Source organism: Caloenas nicobarica, chromosome 30, assembly GCF_036013445.1.
Source record: "Caloenas nicobarica isolate bCalNic1 chromosome 30, bCalNic1.hap1, whole genome shotgun sequence".
Lineage (NCBI taxonomy): Eukaryota > Metazoa > Chordata > Aves > Columbiformes > Columbidae > Caloenas > Caloenas nicobarica.
Window position 1 is genome coordinate 2,186,964 of NC_088274.1, and position 19,012 is coordinate 2,205,975.

Below are 19,012 nucleotides of genomic sequence, written 5' to 3' on the forward strand. Positions count from 1 at the left end.
GCTTTCCAAGAAGGTTGAGAGTGGCCTCCCTGTGACATGGTCCTGCTGTCTCAGCTCCTGGGATGCTGCCCCTCCTGTCCCATAGACAGGAAAGGATTGTGGTAGTTCCAGTGACCCCTGAACTGATCTCCATCCACTGCTGGTTGTTCTCGTCCAGATTCCTGCCTCCAGTCACAAATGCCTGAGAGAACTTGCTGGTGAAGAGGCAGGAGAAGAGGACACAGGAATTCTCACCTCTTTCTCTTATTAATTTAATCAATGGCCACACCGTGTCTTTGTTTCTCCTTTAACTGTTCCTGCAGTAGTAACAGCTCGTTATGGGGCCCTTGAAATGCCTTACAGGTCTAGACCGAGTTTTGATCTGGACTGTTGCTGTGCTTGGAGGCTGCTGTCCTTGAAGACCAGATGAACTAATTTCTGCCACCCTGCCTTGGCAGTTTATTCCATCCGTGTCACAGCTCTGTCTGCAACACTGACAGCTCCAGCTCAGCCAGTCAGGTCCCTGGCTGAGGACATTGCCTCCCATCTGGGCTGAACCACCCCAGCTGTGGCACCAGCCCAGCTCTGACCTGCCCCAAAGAAACCTGGTACCAAGTATCCAAGAGCCCATGTGTGCAAAGGCTTTGCTTCAGAGCACAGACATGACATGGCCAAAGGTTGCTAGATGTCTCTCTAGACCTAGGAGTATAAAACCAGAATAAAATGCCTAAATTCCTTCAACTGAAGATATTCCTCACCCAGCTTGGAGAAATTAGGTCCTTTGCTGTAACATTCCTTGTGTCCTGTCCAACGATGGGACAAGAAAAGATGATTCTCATACCAGTTTATATTTTAATGCAAAGAACACAATGCTGGAAAGAGGTGTCTCTGCAGAAGAGAGAAAATCAACATTACTGATTACTTCATTTCGTTTCCAAGAATGTGCCCCTAGAGCTCCAGGAACAGCACAAGAGAGACCAGAGGGGCCAGAGAAAGGGACATCATGGGCTGCTCCTGTGCTGCTGAGCTGGGCTGAGCTCCTGGGACAGAGGGAGCTCATGGCAAGCGGCAGCGCTGCAGAGAGACAGCTCTGCCCAGGAGCAGCTCCTCTGCAAAGCGCAGCAGGGCTGAGGGCTCTGCCTGCAGCACCGAGGGGACAGGAGCCAGGCACAGAGAGGGGAAACACAGTCTGGAGTGGGAGGACAGATGAGAGCTCACTTGGAGAAAAATCTTCTCAGATATTAAGCCTGTGGCTGCAGGGCATTGCATCTGCAAATCTTGGTAGGATCTCAGAAATCTCTTACATCGCAGAGCCTGCAAGAGATGTAAGTACAACTCTCAGAGATTGTCTGATCAGAGGAGAAGGATGTGCTGCAGAGCAGGGATTGCCTTCTGCACTGTCAGAATGACAAGACATGAATGCTGCGTTCTCCCAAGGATGGCTGTGGGGTGTAAATGCAAATGTGCAGGCAGGGGTGCCCAGGGCTGTCCTGCAGAGCAGGGTCCCTGCACCCCAGGGCTGTGCCGGGGCAGGGACTCTGCCACCTGCCAGGGTCAGCACTCAGCCTGCCCAGGGGGATCCCAGCAACACTGAGGGGAGAAGCTGTGGAGGGAAGGAGCGAACCGCGGCAGGGCAGGGTCCTTCTGCTGCTGCGTTCTCTGTGGGTCAGGGCTGCTCACAGCTCCAGCTCACTTCAGACTACTTCCAATTGGACATTTCAAGGAGAAGATCTATACAGGTATTACTATAAAGAGAAGGAGCTTTCCTGAGTCTGTGCTTTGCGTTTCCTATTCCAAGACTTGGGGGAGGGAGAGGGGTGTAGAAAAGAATAAATGCAAAAGGAGTTCTCAAGTTTTAACAAGTCTCTGAGACTCCTGAACTGCAACTCTGAGTGATCAGCACATGTGCCAGAAGCCTCAGAACATCCCTTCAGCCACTCCTCTGCCCATGGACAGCAGCAGCATCACATCTGCTGAACCCATCAGCCTTAGGCTGACCTGTCCTTTTTTCCAACCTGCAAACCTCTGCTATCAGCAGTACCTGGGGGCTTTTCAGGGTAACATGGCAGTGTGATCAGCCTCCATCTCAGCAAGGTGCCAGCCCAGGGCAGCTGGAGCAAGACAGAGGGACAGATCAGCTGCCCTCACTCTGCACTGACCCACAGGCATTCTCCTGCCTTGCAGGACTCGCTCTGTTCTCCCTGAGTGGAAGAGAAATGCTGAGGGCTTATGACACCCAAGAATACTCTCCAGGGGAGTTGCAGGATTGGACTAGATGATCTTTCGAGGTCCATTCCAATCCCAAACATTCTGTGATTCTGTGAAGCTTTATATAACCAAACATTTCAAATTTCATTTTACCATCCTGTTTCATTCTTGGTGATAGTGCAGATGCTGACAGGATCTTCTTCATCATCAGCAGTTTCAGATGACAACTTTGAACCCCAGGACTGGCCCCTGCCCCCCGTTCCATGACCCCCTGCTGCAGAGCAGGGCTGACTCTTGGGCAGCCAGCGGGCACAGGCCCTGCTCCTCACGGCACCTCCAGCCAGCACCACCCAGGGCTCAGCCACGGAGCTGAAGGAAGGTCTGGAAAAGGACAAGGGGTGTGGAGCAGGGGAGGGTGTGTGAGAAATGGCTTTGATTTTGCTCAGAGAAGTCTCCCCTAACGTGTTGCTGTCATTCCCTCCTCTGACAGTGTCCATGCCCAAAGCCAGCCAATGTCCAACAGCAGCTCCATCACCCAGTTCCTCCTCCTGTCGTTCTCAGACACATGGGAGCTGCAGCTCTTGCACTTCTGGCTCTTCCTGGGCATCTACCTGGCTACCCTCCTGGGCAACGGCCTCATCATCACCACCATAGCCTGTGACCAGCACCTCCACACCCCCATGTACTTCTTCCTGCTCAACCTCGCCCTCCTCGACCTGGGCTCCATCTCCACCGCTGTTCCCAAATCCATGGCCAATTCCCTCTGGGACACCAGGGCCATTTCATATACAGGTTGTGCTGCCCAGCTCTTTTTTTTTCTTTTCTGTGCTACAGCAGAATATTCTCTTCTCACAGTCATGTCCTACGACCGCTACGTTGCCATCTGCAAACCCCTGCACTACGGGACCCTCCTGGGCAGCAGAGCTTGTGTCCACATGGCAGCAGCTGCCTGGGCCACTGGGTTTCTCAGTGCTCTGCTGCACACGGTCAGTACATTTTCACTGCCACTCTGCAAGGGCAATGTCGTGGACCAGTTCTTCTGTGAAGTACCCCAGATCCTCAAGCTCTCCTGCTCATGCTCCTACCTCAGGAAAGATGGAATTCTTGGTTTTAGTGCCTTTTTATTCTTTGTGTGTTTTGTGTTCATTGTGCTGTCCTATGTGCAGATCTTCAGGGCCGTGCTGAGGATGCCCTCTGAGCAGGGACGCCACAAAGCCTTTTCCACCTGTCTCCCTCACCTGGCCATCGTGTCCCTGTTTATCATCACTGGCATGTTTGCCTACCTGAAGCCCCCCTCCATTTCCTCCCCATCCCTGGGTGTGATAGTTTCTGTTCTGTACTCAGTAGTTCCTCCAGCTGTGAATCCTCTCATCTACAGCATGAGGAACCAGGAGCTCAAGAATGCCCTGTGGACATTGATGACTGGATGTTTCCTGAAGCAATGAACTGCCCATCACCTTCTGCTTAACAGTTGTATCATTGCAGGCTCAGACTTCCCTTTTTTATTTTTTTTTCTTATTGGTGGTTGCTTTTTATTTATTAATAATATTGCCATCCCCTTTCGATTTCACTGTCTTCTTTTATGACTGTCTGTGTAAATGAGGAGCCGTGCTTCCCGTGTGTTTCAACAAAGGAAATGTACCTGGAGCAATTATATTTTTTTCCTTGGGTCCTTCCTCCAATGCCGTTTCGGAGCTGCATGGACAGTTCCTGTATGTGTGGGTCGGTGGAAGGAAACAGAGAGACAGCAGAACATTCAGGGATAAGCAGTGCTTAGTCTTCCAGCCATGCCCTCTTTCGACTTCCACTGTCTCTGATGCTTTGTGTTGGTGTAAGGCCTGAGTGTTTTGGCAGCTTTCTCACAGTCCTGCTGCCAGGCATTCCTGATACAAGCCAGGATATCATTGGCCTTTTTGGCCACCTGGGCACACGCTGGCTCATTTTCAGCCACTGTTGACCAACAGATCCAGGTCCTTTTCCATGGGGCAGCTTTCCAGCCGCTCTTCCCAGAGCCTGGAGCGTTCGTGGGGTTGTTGTGACCCAAGTGCAGGACCTGGCACTCTGCCTGGTAAAACCTCAAACAACTGGCCTCAGCCCAACGATGCAGCCAGTTCAGATCCCTCTGTATGGCCTTCCCACGCTTCAGCAGATCAACACTCCCAGCCAACTTGGTGTTCTCTGCAAACTTACTGAAGATGCACTTGATCCCTTCGTCCAGATCATTGATAAAGACATGAAACAGAATTGGCCTCAGTGCTCCTCACTTAATTTGCCTCAATATAAAGCTCTGCAGCACAGCAGTCTGCGTCTGCAGTAGCCATTCTGGGCAGTGCCAATTACATGGGCGTTTACGCTATAAGGCGTAATACCCCATCCACAAGTACATACCTAAGTGGTTCAGATGAAGGGTGGTCTTGCACAAGTCACCCTTTGTGTTCTCGGTGCCATGGACACAAGGCTTGTCTCTCCAGAGAGTGGCAGAGGCTGGATGCCCTTCTCAGGACAGACTCCTGGCCAGAAAGACACAGACACGGGGGTAACTCCGGGTAACTCATTCAGATGAAAAACATCTGAACAACACCAGTCATTGGTCCCAGCCAGCGCGGGTTCATGAGGGGAAAGTCTTGCCTGACAGACTTAATTTCATTCTAGGATAAAGTTACCCACGTAGCTGACCAAGGGATGCCTGTCGATGTGATCTTTTTGGATGTCAGTAAAGCCTTTGATAGTGTCTCTCCCAGGATCCTCCTGGACAAGATGTCCAGCACACAGCTGGGTAAACACACAGTGCAGTGGGTGAGCAATTGACTGACGGGCTGGGCTCAAGGGGTTCTAGTAAATGGGGTCATGTCAGGCTGGCGACCAGTCACTAGCGGGTTCTAGAGAGGCCCATCTTAGGGCCAGCACTCTTCAATGTCTTTATAAATGACCTGGACACAGAACTTGAGGGATTGCTTGGCAAGTTTGCTGATGACATGAAATTGGGAGGAGCTGTTGGCAATTGAGGGCAGAGAGGCCCTGCAGAGGAATCTGGATAAATTGGAGAACTGGGCAATCACCAACTACATGAAGTTCAATAAGAATAAGTGCCGGATTCTGCACCTGGGACACAGCAACCCTGGCTGTACATACAGACTGGGGGATGAGATGCTGGAGAGCAGCTCTGCGGTGAGGGATCTGGGGGTTCTGATCAACAGCAAGTCGAACATGAGCCACCAGTGTCCCTGGCAGCCAAGAGGGACCCGTGTCCTGGTGCATCCAGCACAGCACGGCCAGCCGGGCAGGGAGGGGATTGTCCCGCTCTGCTCTGCGCTGGGGCGGCCTCACCTGGAGCATTCACTGTGTGCAGGGCTGGGGACACAGGATCAAAAGGAGATAAAGCTACTGGAGAGTGTCCAGAAGAGGCTACGAAGTTGGGGAAGGGTTTGGAGAGGAAGCCATATGAGGAGCGGGTATAGTCCCTGGGTTTGTTCAGCCTGGAGAAGATGAGACTGAGGGCAGAGCTCATGGCAGCTGCAGCTTCAGCAGGGGAGCAGGAGGGGCAGGGCTGAGCTCTTCTCTCTGTGACCAGTGACAGAACCCAAGGGAATGGCAGGAAGAGGTGCCAGGGGAGGGTCAGTTGGACATGAGGAAAAGGTTCTTCACCCAGAGAGTGCTGGACACTGGAACAGGCTCCCCAGGGAGGTGTCACGGCCCCAACCTGACAGTGTTCAAGAAGAGACGGGACAACGTCCTCAGACACATGGTGTGAACTGTGGGGTGTCCTGTGCAGGGACAGGAGTTGGACTGATTGATCCCGTGGGTCATTCCAACTCAGGACATTCGATGATTCTGTGGGACAGGCAGGGTCTTGAGGTCATTTCACATTGGGAGTCACATCCCATGGAAACTGTCTAAATGCATTACTGGGATGTGCTTCCTTTAACCAATGTCCCCGTGTCCGTTCCTCATGACGTGGGACATCTCAGATGAGTGCAGAGCAGGGTGACACACCACAGGGCTGAGGTGCCTCCCGTCCCTTGGGAGTGGCAACAGGAGGCCAGAGAGACACTGTGACTCCTGCCTCTGTGTGTAAAAGGGACAGACTCTGTTTCTGAACATCCCTGGGTGCATAAGGAGTCCACAAGTCCAGCTCAGATGTGGACGCCTGACAAAACCCTGACATTTCTGTGTGTGACTCCAGAAAAAAACCCACTGTCCCACACAGATTAATTTCATGTCTGCCTGCTATGTCATACTTACCCGTGATTCTGGATTGTGGTCTCAAACGTGCCAGAGCAATCAGGGAGGTTCTGAGGTCCTTGGAAAAGGCAGTTGTCAAATCTGTCTTCAAGAAGGGCAGCCTACCTCCGTCCTTGGGAAGGGGATGGGACAAATCCCCAGGCAGCCTTGTCCAGGCACTTGGAAAACAAGGAAGGGATTGCTGAACCCAAGTGGGCAGGGAAAGAAAGGCATGTTGTGGACATGGAATTTTGCAAAGCCTCAGACATGGTGTCCCGTGATGTCCTTATAATGCGATTGGTGCTCTCTGGGCTAAAGAAGTGGATGCTGGGTGGGAAGGTGGCTGGATGAGGAAGCCCAAATGTCCCCAGTGGTACAAAGTGCCCCACAGAACCAGTTACCAGTGGAATCCCTCAGTGACCAGCACTTGGGCCAACACCGTTGAATGTCTTTATTCTCCCCCTGTATGATGTGATGGAGTGAAACTTCAGCTCCTTTGTGGATGGTGCAAAGCTGGGCAGAGGCCTTGAACAACCTCATCTGGTTCACCCTGCCCTGAGCAGGAGAATGAGACAAGGTGGTGCTCAGGGCTCACTTCAAACCTGACTTACTCTATCATTCTTTTCCTTGGAGAGGTTTTGGAAGACAGAATTGGTGGAGGGAGGGAAGAAAAGAAGAAGAAAAAAAAAAAGGCAGATGAGGAAACATGAAAAGTGCCAACATAAACAGAGCAGTTCCAGTGAATAATGTTTCTATACTCAAATTGTTAGCAGGAAATCTATAATCAGCTCCCCAAATGCCCTGTTCTGCTCATTGGCCCCCAGGGAGTTACATCACATTTCTTTACATCTGATTCTACACTGAAGTTTGCACCTGATTGTTACAGCTTCTTTGCAGGAATTACTTTGTGCTTTCCTTAGAGATCTGGATGTAAACAGGCACAGGGGGACTCTTTTAATTAGAGGAAACAAAAAAAAAAAGAGAAATTAAAAGGGTCAGGACATTTGATGGTAATAGAAATGAGCAACTGTTTGGAAGCAACTACATTTCAGTGCAGATGGATGTCAGACGAGACTGTGTGGAACCATAACAAATTTCAGTCATTACTTAGAGTACTAAAGAAGATGAGTTATACTTGGTCCCTATTCCAGCCTCCCCTCCCCTTTCCTGAAGAAACAGAGAGCACAAAGCTGTGGAAGAAAGCAGGGGACTACGAAAGAGATGCTTGATACTTCTTATTCTGAAATCGGTAGTTACTTAGGGATTCCTAGTCAAAAAAGGCAAGTACTGAAAAGTAGAAAGAAAATATTTCAACCTGCATTTGATTTGACTTGATTTGATTTGATTTGATTTGATAGTTTAGCGTTTGTGCAATAGAAGAGATGACTTCGCCACATAGGTGTGACAGATGTTTGGAACAGGTCTGCGTGAATTTGGAATTTGCCAGGAATGGGATAAATAGCTAAGAGACTTTAAAAGCCCCTGTTATGAAGAAAGAATTCTTTATGAGTGTTTGAAAAAGGTTGAAAGAAGACAACAAATTCTCTGAGAACTCCGACTGACATTTGATATAGAAAAATCAGAGTATGAGAAATGGTTGAAGTACTCTGTGTGCTGTAGGAAGACTGGAAGAAAGGAAGGAAGCAGAGAAGGTTTTGGAGAGCCTTTCACCCAGACTGTGGAATTATCACACTTGGGTTTTGACATGTTCCTGTCTTGGCATGGCGAACCGAAATTCAACATGGGACCAGAAAATGGAACTGCAGTTACTGAGTTCATCCTAGAGGGTTTCTCAGGGCTTGATCAAAGACTACAGCTCTTACTCTCTCTGTTCTTTCTGCTCATATACCTGACAACAGTGATGGGGAACGCTACCATCATTTTCCTCGTGTATGCAGATCACCGCCTACAAACCCCCATGTACTTTTTCATTGGCAATCTGGCCTTCCTGGAAATCTGGTTTACATCCTCCACAAGCATCAAATTGGTTGTGATCCTGGGTTCTGGTAGGAGAACAATCTCACTAAGCAGCTGCTTTGCCCAATCCTATTTCTATTTTGCCCTGGGCTGTACAGAGTTTGTTCTACTTGTTGTCATGTCCTTTGACCGCTATGTTGCCATCTGCCAACCTTTGCGTTATGCTGCCATCATGAAGCCTCAGCTCTGCATCCACCTGGTTGTTGCTGCTTGGGTCACAGGCTTCACACTCTTCAGTTACCGCCTGGTCATCCTCTCCCAGCTGACTTTCTGTGGCTCAAATAAGATCCACCACTTTTTCTGTGACAACTCCCCCTTATTCAAACTGTCCTGCTCTGACACCAGCCTGCTCTGGAAAATAGACTCTGTTTTCTTATCCTTTGTCATTCTGGGTTCCTTATGTTTAACTCTGGCATTTTACATGTGCATCCTTTTCTGTATTCTACATCTTCCAGCAGCCTCTGGGAGGAAAAAAGCTTTTACCACATGTTCTTCCCATCTCACCACTTTGGCCATTGTATATGGGAGCTGTATTGTGCTCTATGCATGTCCTTCAGAATATGTTTCCTTGGAGACTAACAGCATTGTAGCATTGCTGAACACCGTCCTGTACCCATTCTTAAATCCATTCATCTACAGTCTCAGAAACAAGACTGTGATACTGGCCCTGAATGAAGCCATTGCCCATATAACAACACAGCTTTTCCCCTAATCACGCGGCATTTCTGGACAGCACTACCGGTGATCTGCTATCGTATGTTAGATAATACCAATGCATATGTATGTAACCTCCAGACACAGATGCCTCAGGAAATACGCGTTCTTGTTGGATTGTGTTAAATGGTTAGAAGCTCATCTGCACACACAAAGAAGGCACTAACAATGGCAGGAGAAGTAACTCAGTTAATACCCTGCCCCAGCTGCTCTCAGGCCCATCACTGGAGAGCCACCAGCTCATCAAGAGCCCATCTCCAAAACCAAGAAGAGCACAGAGTCTCAGTGGGAAGTGGGAACCCAGATTACAGGCTCTGGGGAATGAACATCTTGTCCCAGGGCCACCCTGGGAGAGCCATCAGCCTCGTCGTCCAGGTGTGAAACCCATCAAGAAGAGTCACTGAGAGCAGCTCTCTGGATCATCACTTGGACTAGGAGAATTGTTGCCTGGGGGTGTAGAACACATTATTCGATGCAGGGGAAGAACGTTTTTGGATTGCACAGGACTTATCATGGGAAGTTTGGGGAAGGACCCCAACCATTGCAGTCTGTCCTGTCTGTGTGAGCCAACGCAGGCGGGTCACAAGAACAACCAGAGGCCACACATGCAATTGCAAAGAGCGAATTTATTTTTGTTACCTCGCTACCAGGAGATCCCTGAAACAGGACTTAAGCTCCTGGGCAAAGGTCACACAACCAGAGATGCGGGCATTGCAGGATTCAGCCCTGGTAGAAGATCAACCAGCTTGCCAATTTCATATAGGGATTCACGCAGGCGCAGTTTACCACACTGCTTTGATCTTTGCCTGCAGGAATCCCAAGCATGTACGATAAGGTGCCTTTATGACTCTTTTCACAGGCCTGTTGTCTAAACACAGAGGTTCTACTTGTGATTTTTGTGTTTTTCTACATCACAGCTGCAGTCGCTTGAGCGTATTATACAATTCTCATCCTTCCCATTCTTGCATTATTCCCGCACATTCCACGCCCTCACTCAAGAGACAGCTCCTGCTGGGGACAGCAAAGCCAGAGTTGTTCATTTGGGCTTGTGAGGTGTAGCACAGAGCAATTTACAGGGACACAAAATAAACACATATAGAAAAAGCGAAAAACATATCTCTATGATACTGCTTTGATTCAGGTGTCCCATTCATCTTGCCGGGGAATTAAATGAGTAATTCAGCCAGGCATTATCAGTAGATGGCTTCACTTCACAGAATCACAGAATGTCATGGATTGGAAGGAACCTCAAAAGCTCATCCAGTCCAATCCCCCTGCCGGAGCAGGAACAGCTAGATGAGTTTACACAGGAAAGTGTCCAGGTGGGTTTTGAATGTGTCCAAAGAAGGAGGCTCCACAACCTCCCTGGGCAGCCTGTTCCAGCGTTCTGTCACCCTCACTGAGAAGAAGTTTCTTCTCATATTTAGGTGGAACCTCCTGTGTTCCAGTTTGCACCCATTGCCCCATGTCCTATCATTGATTGTCACCGAGAAAAGCCTGGCTCCATCCTCATGACACTCACCCTCTACATATTGATAATCATTTATGAGGTCACCTCTGAGTCTCCTCTTCTCCAAGCTAAAAAGACTCAGCTCCCTCAGCATTTCCTCACACAGGAGATGCTCCACTCCCTTAATCATCTTCATGGCTCTGCGCTGGACTCTCTCCAGCAGTTCCCTGTCCTTCTGGAACTGAAGGGCCCAGAACTGGACACAATATTCCAGATGAGGTCTCACCAGGGCAGGGTAGAGGGGCAGGAGAACCTCTGTGGACCTACTGACCACCCCCATTCTAATCCACCCCAGGCACCATTGGTCTTCCTGGCCACAAGGGCCCAGTGCTGGCTCGTGGTCATCCTGCTTTCCACCAGGACCCCCAGGTCCCTTTCCCCTACACTGCTCTCCAACAGGTCATTCCCCAACTTATACTGGAACCTGGGGTTGTTCCTGCCCAGACTCTACACTTGCCCTTGTTACATTTCATTAAATTTTTCCCTGCCCAACTCTCCAGCCTGTTCAGATCTCGCTACTTAATGCATTAGTCCCGAAGATGTGAAATGTTGCCTTCCATGCTGGCTAGTTCATCATCTATGTTGAAGCAACACATGCCTTCAAAATCAAAGCAGCATTTGCAGCCACTACCTACTCAGAGAAAGCAACAATAAGAAAATTAATGTCAAAATCCCTTAGCAGAGCAGAATTCTGTAATACAGCTACCACGGTTGTCATGCCAATGAAACACATTATTAAGAGATCTGCAGCTGTTAATTTCTCCTAAATATTAAAGGCAAATGATTTTGATACTGTAGAGGCTGAACAAATCTAAGTTTACCAGGACAAATCTCAGTTAACCAACAGGAGTGTTGTCACCTTCCAGTAATACATACGCTGTTGCTCCTGCTCCTTCAGCTGGTATCACTCTGGGTTTAACAACCTGGTGTGGGGTAGTTGCCCACACAGGCTGGAAAGTCATGGCCTGCACTTTTTCAGATTGGACTTCGGTTAGACATTGGGTCTGTGACACCAATAACATTGTTCCAATGCTGTCACCTCTAGATAAAACACAGGTGTTCACTGAAGATAACTGAAATACGAGAACTTGAGAATGTGATATTAGCGAAGGATGTAACATAAGAGGAGAAATCAGGGTAAAGAACTGCACAGCATTCTCTGGAGTTATATGATTTTTTACATCTGCATCAATAGGCTGCAGTCCCACTGGTTCCATTGGTGTGAAAATTCCATTTCCCCTGTAGTTAGTCCTGACACTGTACCCACAGCAGTGTGTACATATTGCCACCCCCTAGATGGGGGTAGGAGGCCAATATAATCAACCTGACAGGTATGCAAGGCCCACTGACCCTGTTTTATCCTTCCCCATGGCCTACATAATGCCCTTAAATGTACCTGAGTACAAGCAGCACAAAGATGTATGCATGTTTTACAAGACTATAATAGCAAAGGGGTTTGATTGTGAACCATGTTCCCTGCACATGCAGTATAAGCTGATTGATGTCCACAAGCTATATGCACATTTACATCTTCAGCATGCAGCTTGGCAGAGGACATATTATTTACTTCCCTAGTGTTTTGTGACTTAAATGTATCAACTTTGTTGTGCTTTTCTATTAACCCTTCACAAGGGGAATCCACCTCCACAGAAGATGTAGGGATAAAAGTTTTGCAATGCCCTAAAAATCCCCCAAAGGCATGCGATTGTTTTACTGTGGCTGGTACAGAAAACTGCTGGACTCTTTGGTATTTCTCTGAGCTGTCCATGCCAAACTATTCCTAAAAATAGTACAGTAGTACTAGGGCCCTGTGTTTTCATTGGATTAGTTGCCCAGCCTTGGTCATGCAAATGAAATTTCAGTGATTTGACAGCTGCTTCAGTTTCTTATTGTGACACTGCCATGATCAGCAATATAATGGCAAACAGAAATGGTACCTGACCAGAGCGCAACATTGGCTACTATCATTTGGTGGCAAATGGAGGGGCTGTGTTTGTCAGGCAATGTGGGGGGACTACAGAGATGCTGCTCGCTATTGTAGGGAGGAAATTCATGCTGCCAAAGCTCAATTAGAATTGAAGCTGTTCAATAGTGTGAAGGGTAATTAAAAAAGCTTTTAAAAATATATTAATGGCAAAAAGCAAACTACAAATAACTTGGGCCCATTACTTGATGAGCATGGTCACCTTATTAACAGGGACATAGACAAAGCTGAGATGTTTAATGCTTTCTTCACCTTGGTCTTCAACACTGATGATGTGCTTGTGGACCCCATAACCCTGGGCTGGAAAACCACATCTGCAAGAGCAATAAACTCCCAAACGATCCGGAACTTGTACTGGATCTGCTACTCCAGCTGGATCCCTACAGGTCAATGAGGCCTGATGGGATTCATCCAAGATTGCTTGAAGAGCTGGGGATGTCATGACAGAACCCAAGGGAATGTCAGGAGGATGTGCCAGGGGAGGGTCAGTTGGACATGCGGAAAAGGTTCTTCACCCAGAGGGTGCTGGACACTGGAACAGGCTCCCCAGGGAGGTGTCACGGCCCCAACCTGACAGTGTTCAAGAAGAGACTGGACAATGTCCTCAGACACACGGTGTGAACTGTGGGGTTATCCTGGGCAGGGACAGGAGTTGGACTCGATGATCCTGTGGGTCCTTTCCAAATCAGGACATTCTATGATTCTGTGTATCCCTGAGGCAATACTTGGAAAGTATATTGCTTTTGTTGCCAGGTAAAGGCAAACTGGTCTTGTATTGATCTGGCAGGTGGGAGTGGGCACAGTGCTGGTGATGGGGCGAGGGGTGCTCGGCTTTTTTGCATAAGCATTAATTTTGCTGTCGGCAAAACATTTCTGATGTTCTGATCCCATCTATTTCTGACCATGGGACACCAGCTTGTACAAGATCATTCTACATTTGTGTCCTCATAACCCATGCTGTAATTCCTTTTGGTTTTGCTGCCTTGCCTTTATTTACCACCCAAACAGAGGGTCCCAAAATTAGAGCCCAAATGTCCCCCAAGGAATTTATTAGAACTCCTACATTACCCATAGCATTTGTCACTGCTGCTGTAGTGAAGGGTTTTAGTGAGGCAGGCGCTCCTCTCAAAAACTGCATTTTGACACTTGTTACTGCTACACTGTCCAGATTGGATCGTAAAAGCAATGCATGAGCCATCCCCATCTGCCACATCCAATTAATACATTTTTGCATTGCACACCAGGTTCTGAGGGATGACACTGATTTGACAGGTTCAACATACGGTGGTAAAACTCCTGCACACAACCATTGATACGTTGTAATGCGAGAACTTCAGGGTCAGGAGCTCTAAGATGGGTAAATAATTACCATACCCATCTGCTGGCTAACTCGTGAGAAGAATCCAATGCTGCTTTCCATGGCAACACATGCAGAGCCGTTTCAGTTGCCTGCGGGGTAACCACTGCCCTGTCATCAATCTCAGGCCGTGCCTGTGGCAGAGCCAATTGATCCAGGAAAGTGGCCACATGGGCCCAGCGCTCAGTACTGGGCCATCCCTGAACACAGGGAGTCACCAGCATGGCCGTCCCAGTCCTCGACCTTTTTGCAAACTGTGGCAGGGCTGTTTCTGGTGATGCTGACCGTGCCAAACAAAAATTAGTTTGATTTGTGTTTTTCTATACCCCAGGTACAGTCACTTATGCGTATTTACAAATCTCCTCCTTGCCAATCTTCCCTTATCTTCCTACACCTACAATTAGTGTCATGCTCAGTACAAAGCTGGAGCTGACTTTTCTGGCTAGTACTTCCATTAGTTCAGGTTTTCCTGTTACTTTGGTTAGTTTTGTTTAAAAGTTCCATTCTGTTGGGAGTTTTGAGTGAGTTCAGCCTTTCACTGTTCTGTCATTTTGCAGTTGGCCCTTTGGCCTTTTTGCTCTGTCTTGCTGGGATGGGCTGTTTGGGACCAAGGTGCTCCCTTCTCCAGGACTGGCTGTTCTGTGCGACAGGAGTTACACGAGGGATTGCACTGAACATATTTTTAAATTTAATTTAATTTGATTTTTTATATTTCATTTTAATTTTTTCATTTAATTTAATTTCATTTTATAAATAGTAGTAGTAGTATATTATAATATACTATTGTTATTGTCTTATTAAAATGCTTTTTCTGAACCCACGGGTTTCTCCCTTCCCTTCAGTTATCTTCCTTACCCCACTTGGTCAGTTGGGGGAGTACATGAGCGGCTGTTGTGGTCTTAGTTGCTGGCTGGGGTAAAACCATGACAAGAAAGAAGAGTAGTACCTCAAGAAATCTTGAAAATCACTTTCCAAGATGATGGCACTATTTTTTAATCCTTTTTTTTGGAGTGGGAAAGAGCATGAGAAAGGAAAACCATCAGAAACTGCAGCTCTGGAGGTCCAGAGTGGACCTCAGGGTAAAGAAATGTCATTCTGAGCACTGGGCTGTGCTCATTCAGAGGGACTATGGATCAGCCATGGCTTTGTGTTTCAAGGAACAGCGGGTGAAAATGGAGAGACGTCAGCACAGGTGGGGACACACTGGGATGAGAACAAGGTGGGGAAGCTCATGGGGTGTCTGCAGCCTGTGGGGAAACAGCTACAGGCCTGGGACAGTGTAGGATGGACTGTGGTGGAGATGGCCCAGGATGATGCTGGATGTCCCTGAAAGACCCAAGGTCTTTGTCCCCTCGGCTATGGCTGATGTCCCTGCCACCGAGGCCTAAGAGGAGACACATCGTTGTCATGCCCATGGCACCCCATCGCCTCCTTGCACCCCCCAGGGAGGCCAGGAAGTGTCACACCATTGTCCTTCACTGGGCATTGCACTCTCCACAACCCCAGGAAGAGCCCTGAGACACACGTGAGGGACAGGATCTCCCTTCCTAGGGGCAGGGGCTCAAGGCTTGGCCATTCTCCTTCATCAAACAAACCAAGGGTTTGTGCTGATGCACTTTGCCTTTGCCTGATGGAACCACAGCCTCCAATTATCTGCTCTAACGAGCCCCTTGGGAAGCTTTGTCAGTAACAGCCCTCAGTGGGGCCCATTAATGCTTCAAGGTACTTTGGAGTTTGCTTCTGGCTTTGACTTCTTGAGGAGATTCTTCAATCTGTCCTTGGTATCTGAGGTTCATGGACTCAGCACCAAATACGCCATGGGGCTCATTAAAACACAGAAAGCCTTAACGAGCGATGTTTCTTTCTGTAATTTTCTTCAAATATTCAAGACTTGTAGAACTAACTGGAGAGGTTTCAATGGGACACTTACTGATGAAGATTTCAAAGAAGATTTCATAAAGAAGGGTTTTTTCTCTCAAGGGTATTTTCTATCATTTTTCAGCGTATAGAAGAAGTTACAACAGCATTCTACAATGGACATTGATCCAGAGGGTCTCCTGAAGACATCTGGACAGGCAGGAGAACAGTCCCTTGAGGCTGGACACTGTATGGACAACCTTGCTGCCCACCCCCCACCCCCATCTGCCAGTTCCCTCATTGGCCACCAGACACTTGCATCACTTTTCCTCACATCAGACTTCTCCACTGAGCTCTGCAGGTGGATGCTGCAGCTCCTGCACACCAGCTCCCACCCGCTCTCCTGTGTAAACACTACGCAATAAATGCTAAAACACTTCCCTCAACTGTGTGTGTAAGCTGGATCTAACGAGATCCACCATCCACAAGGGACATCCACACAAGAACTGTTTTAGACAGAGAGATAGGAAAGGATAGATAGAAACACAATTAACATGCTGACTAACAGGTTAATTGGACCTCTGAAGAATGGGGCAAGTTTGTAACTCCCTGAGGCTCAAAGCAGAAACCAGAGAGTTGAGAGGCAACTGAATGACCAAAGAGCAAGTGGAGGACGAAACCTGACGGCACTGGGAACGGGGAATGTCCAGACAGTCTGCTGGGAAGTTGTCCTTTGACATGGACATTTAATCAGGAGAGGTGGAAACTCCTGAATGACGAGGGAGATGAAATAATAGAGTGTTGGTAATAGAAGTACAGGGGAAGACCAATATTTGTTTTCCTACCCTTAGTACACTTCCCCGTAATTCACTTTTTGGCTTTTTTTTTTTTTTTTTAATATGTTAAAAAAAACCCAAACCTCCAATCAAACAAACAAACCAACCAAACGAAAGAAGCAAAAAAACCACAAAACCAAAGCAAAAAAACCAACCCAAACCAACCAACAAACAACAACCGCAAAAAACCAACCACAAAACAACAACAACAACAAAGTGCACCTTTCCAGGCAGACATCAGTCATCTGTTGTCTCACCATAAACAGCCAGTGCCATTTTAGGAGACCCAGTGTACCTGAGGTGCTGGCCTGGGATTGGCATCTATCACAGGGGACCTGGGGGAGACCAGAGCACCTTGCAATGCAAGTGGAGCCTGGGCAGGGGTTCCTGGGGCATCTACACTGGCACCAGGTGTCTGTGTCCCTGGAGCTGAAGACATTTGTGTCCTAAATCCATTCCCAGTTCTGGAAAACTCTTTCCTTTTCAAAGAAAAGAAACCCCCCCACAAAGACTTAAAAAGAAAAAAGAAGGAAAAAAAAGTATGTTGGCACCTTCCTTTGCTTTGGATCTTTCGTTCTTCTTATTTTAATTTTCGTTGACATTAACTGATATCTGACGGGCCTGCAGGCATTAAGCCAAGATCATTTTGTGTCTTGCATAGCACCCCATGCCCTCTAAACCTTCCCTGCCCAGGACTCCTCACACTTTGCCCAGAGCGAGTCACACTGAGGTGTTGACTGCTTCACTGGTTGAGATGTTGGTTTAGATGGTCACCTACAGCACAGGTGGATTCATGGCCTGTAATCGTCTGCTCTGCTCCAGTTAGAAACAGAGCCCAACATCACAATGGGATCATAAGAGAACTGAGGCTGAAGGGACCTCAGGAGTCTGCAGTCCAACCTGTCAGAAACTGGGTCAGATCAAGGTGTTCAAGCCTTCATTCAATCAGAGATTGAAAACCCACAAGGACAGAGGCTGCAGAGACTCTCTGGGTGACCTGAGATGGCACTTGGCTGAGCTCCTGGGGAAAAAAAATTTCCTTATGTCCTGGCTGAACCTGTCCTCTTTCACCTTCCACCCATTCTCTTTTGTTCTTCTACCACACACCATGGTGAAGAGCCTGGCTGTGTGTTCTCCATCACCTCCTCGTTGGTACTGACGGGCTGTGATGAGGTCCCTGCCAGCCTTCCCTTCTCTGGGCTGCACAAGCCCGGCTCCCTCAGCCTCTCCCCACAGGCAAAGTGCTCCAGTCCCTGGCTGTCCCCAGGGCCCTCTGCTCAACCCACTCCATCTGGCCAATATCTTTCCTGAATTGGGATCTGAGATCTGGATGGAGTATTCCAGAGAATCCCTTCCCTCCATCTCCTGGCCGTGCTCCTGCTGGCACAGCTCAGGGTGCTCCTGGCCTCCCACGCACCAGGGCACACGCTGCCTCCTGCCCAGCTCCCTGCCCACCCAGACCTTTCCCACAGAGCTGCTCGCAGCCAGGCAGCCCCAGCCTGTGCCATTGCCAGGGTGAGTCCCCTGCAGGGGCAGACACTGGTGTTTGTCCTGCTGGGGTTTCCTGAGGTTCCTGCCAAGACGTGCTCTCCTCCTTGAACCCCTTCACTGAGCACAGAGGCCTGGGAGGGTGTTCCAGTAAAGACCCAGGCACAGAAGGCATTGAGTCCCTCAGCCCCAGCATCACTCTCTGCTGTTATTAAATGGCCTCACAGGGAACCTCACCCATAAACCTGGAGTGAGCAGCCAGTGCTGGAAATGGCCCAGGAGAGATGCCCAGTGGCTGGGGGGTGACAAAGGCCCTGGGCCACCTTCCTGGTCTGTCCGTGTCACCAAGGGCACAGAACAGGCTCCTCTCTCCTGCACCTGCATGTCTTGATCCCTCTCACAATCCTTGGCTCTGCACCACAACCCCTGGTGTGAGTCTTCACCCTGTGTGGTCATGCAGCATGAGATACATGCTGATGTTTTTCTCTCCCAGGTCCTTTCCAGCCCATCCCAACTCCCTCGAGTCTCTCCCACCTCCCCTGCCCTCTCTCCACCATCAACACCCTCTCCCCAGCAAAGCCCAGTCGGGGCTGGTCCCTCACCAGTGCCCATTGCAGGTGCTCTGGGCAGTCACCCCACAGCCTCTGCCCCTCTGAAGGGCACAGCAGCTCCTGGGGCTCTGAGAGGAGCCACCCCAGAGGTGGGTGAACATGCACGACAAAAGGAAAAGGAGGCACCTTTGTCCTTTGCTCTCCTCTCCAGCAGATCCTGAGAAGTCTGCAGCCCCTCCAGGCCATCCCCTCTCTCCAGGCCAGCAGAAAAGCCCTGGCCCTTAAGGTCCTCAAGACCTCTTACTGCTCCAGGCACACGCTGGTGCATCC

General features: G+C 48.9%; 2 protein-coding genes across 2 annotated transcripts; both read left to right on the forward strand.

Annotated features, from left to right (window-relative positions):
• Nucleotides 1-2,699: 2,699 nt before the first annotated feature.
• Nucleotides 2,700-3,632, forward strand: LOC135999851 (olfactory receptor 14J1-like). The gene has a single exon (XM_065653424.1). The coding sequence runs from the start codon at nucleotides 2,700-2,702 to the stop codon at nucleotides 3,630-3,632; it is 933 nt and encodes a 310-aa protein (XP_065509496.1).
• A 4,517-nt stretch (nucleotides 3,633-8,149) lies between these two features.
• LOC135999890 (olfactory receptor 6E1-like) lies at nucleotides 8,150-9,097 on the forward strand. The gene has a single exon (XM_065653463.1). The coding sequence runs from the start codon at nucleotides 8,150-8,152 to the stop codon at nucleotides 9,095-9,097; it is 948 nt and encodes a 315-aa protein (XP_065509535.1).
• Nucleotides 9,098-19,012: the final 9,915 nt, after the last annotated feature.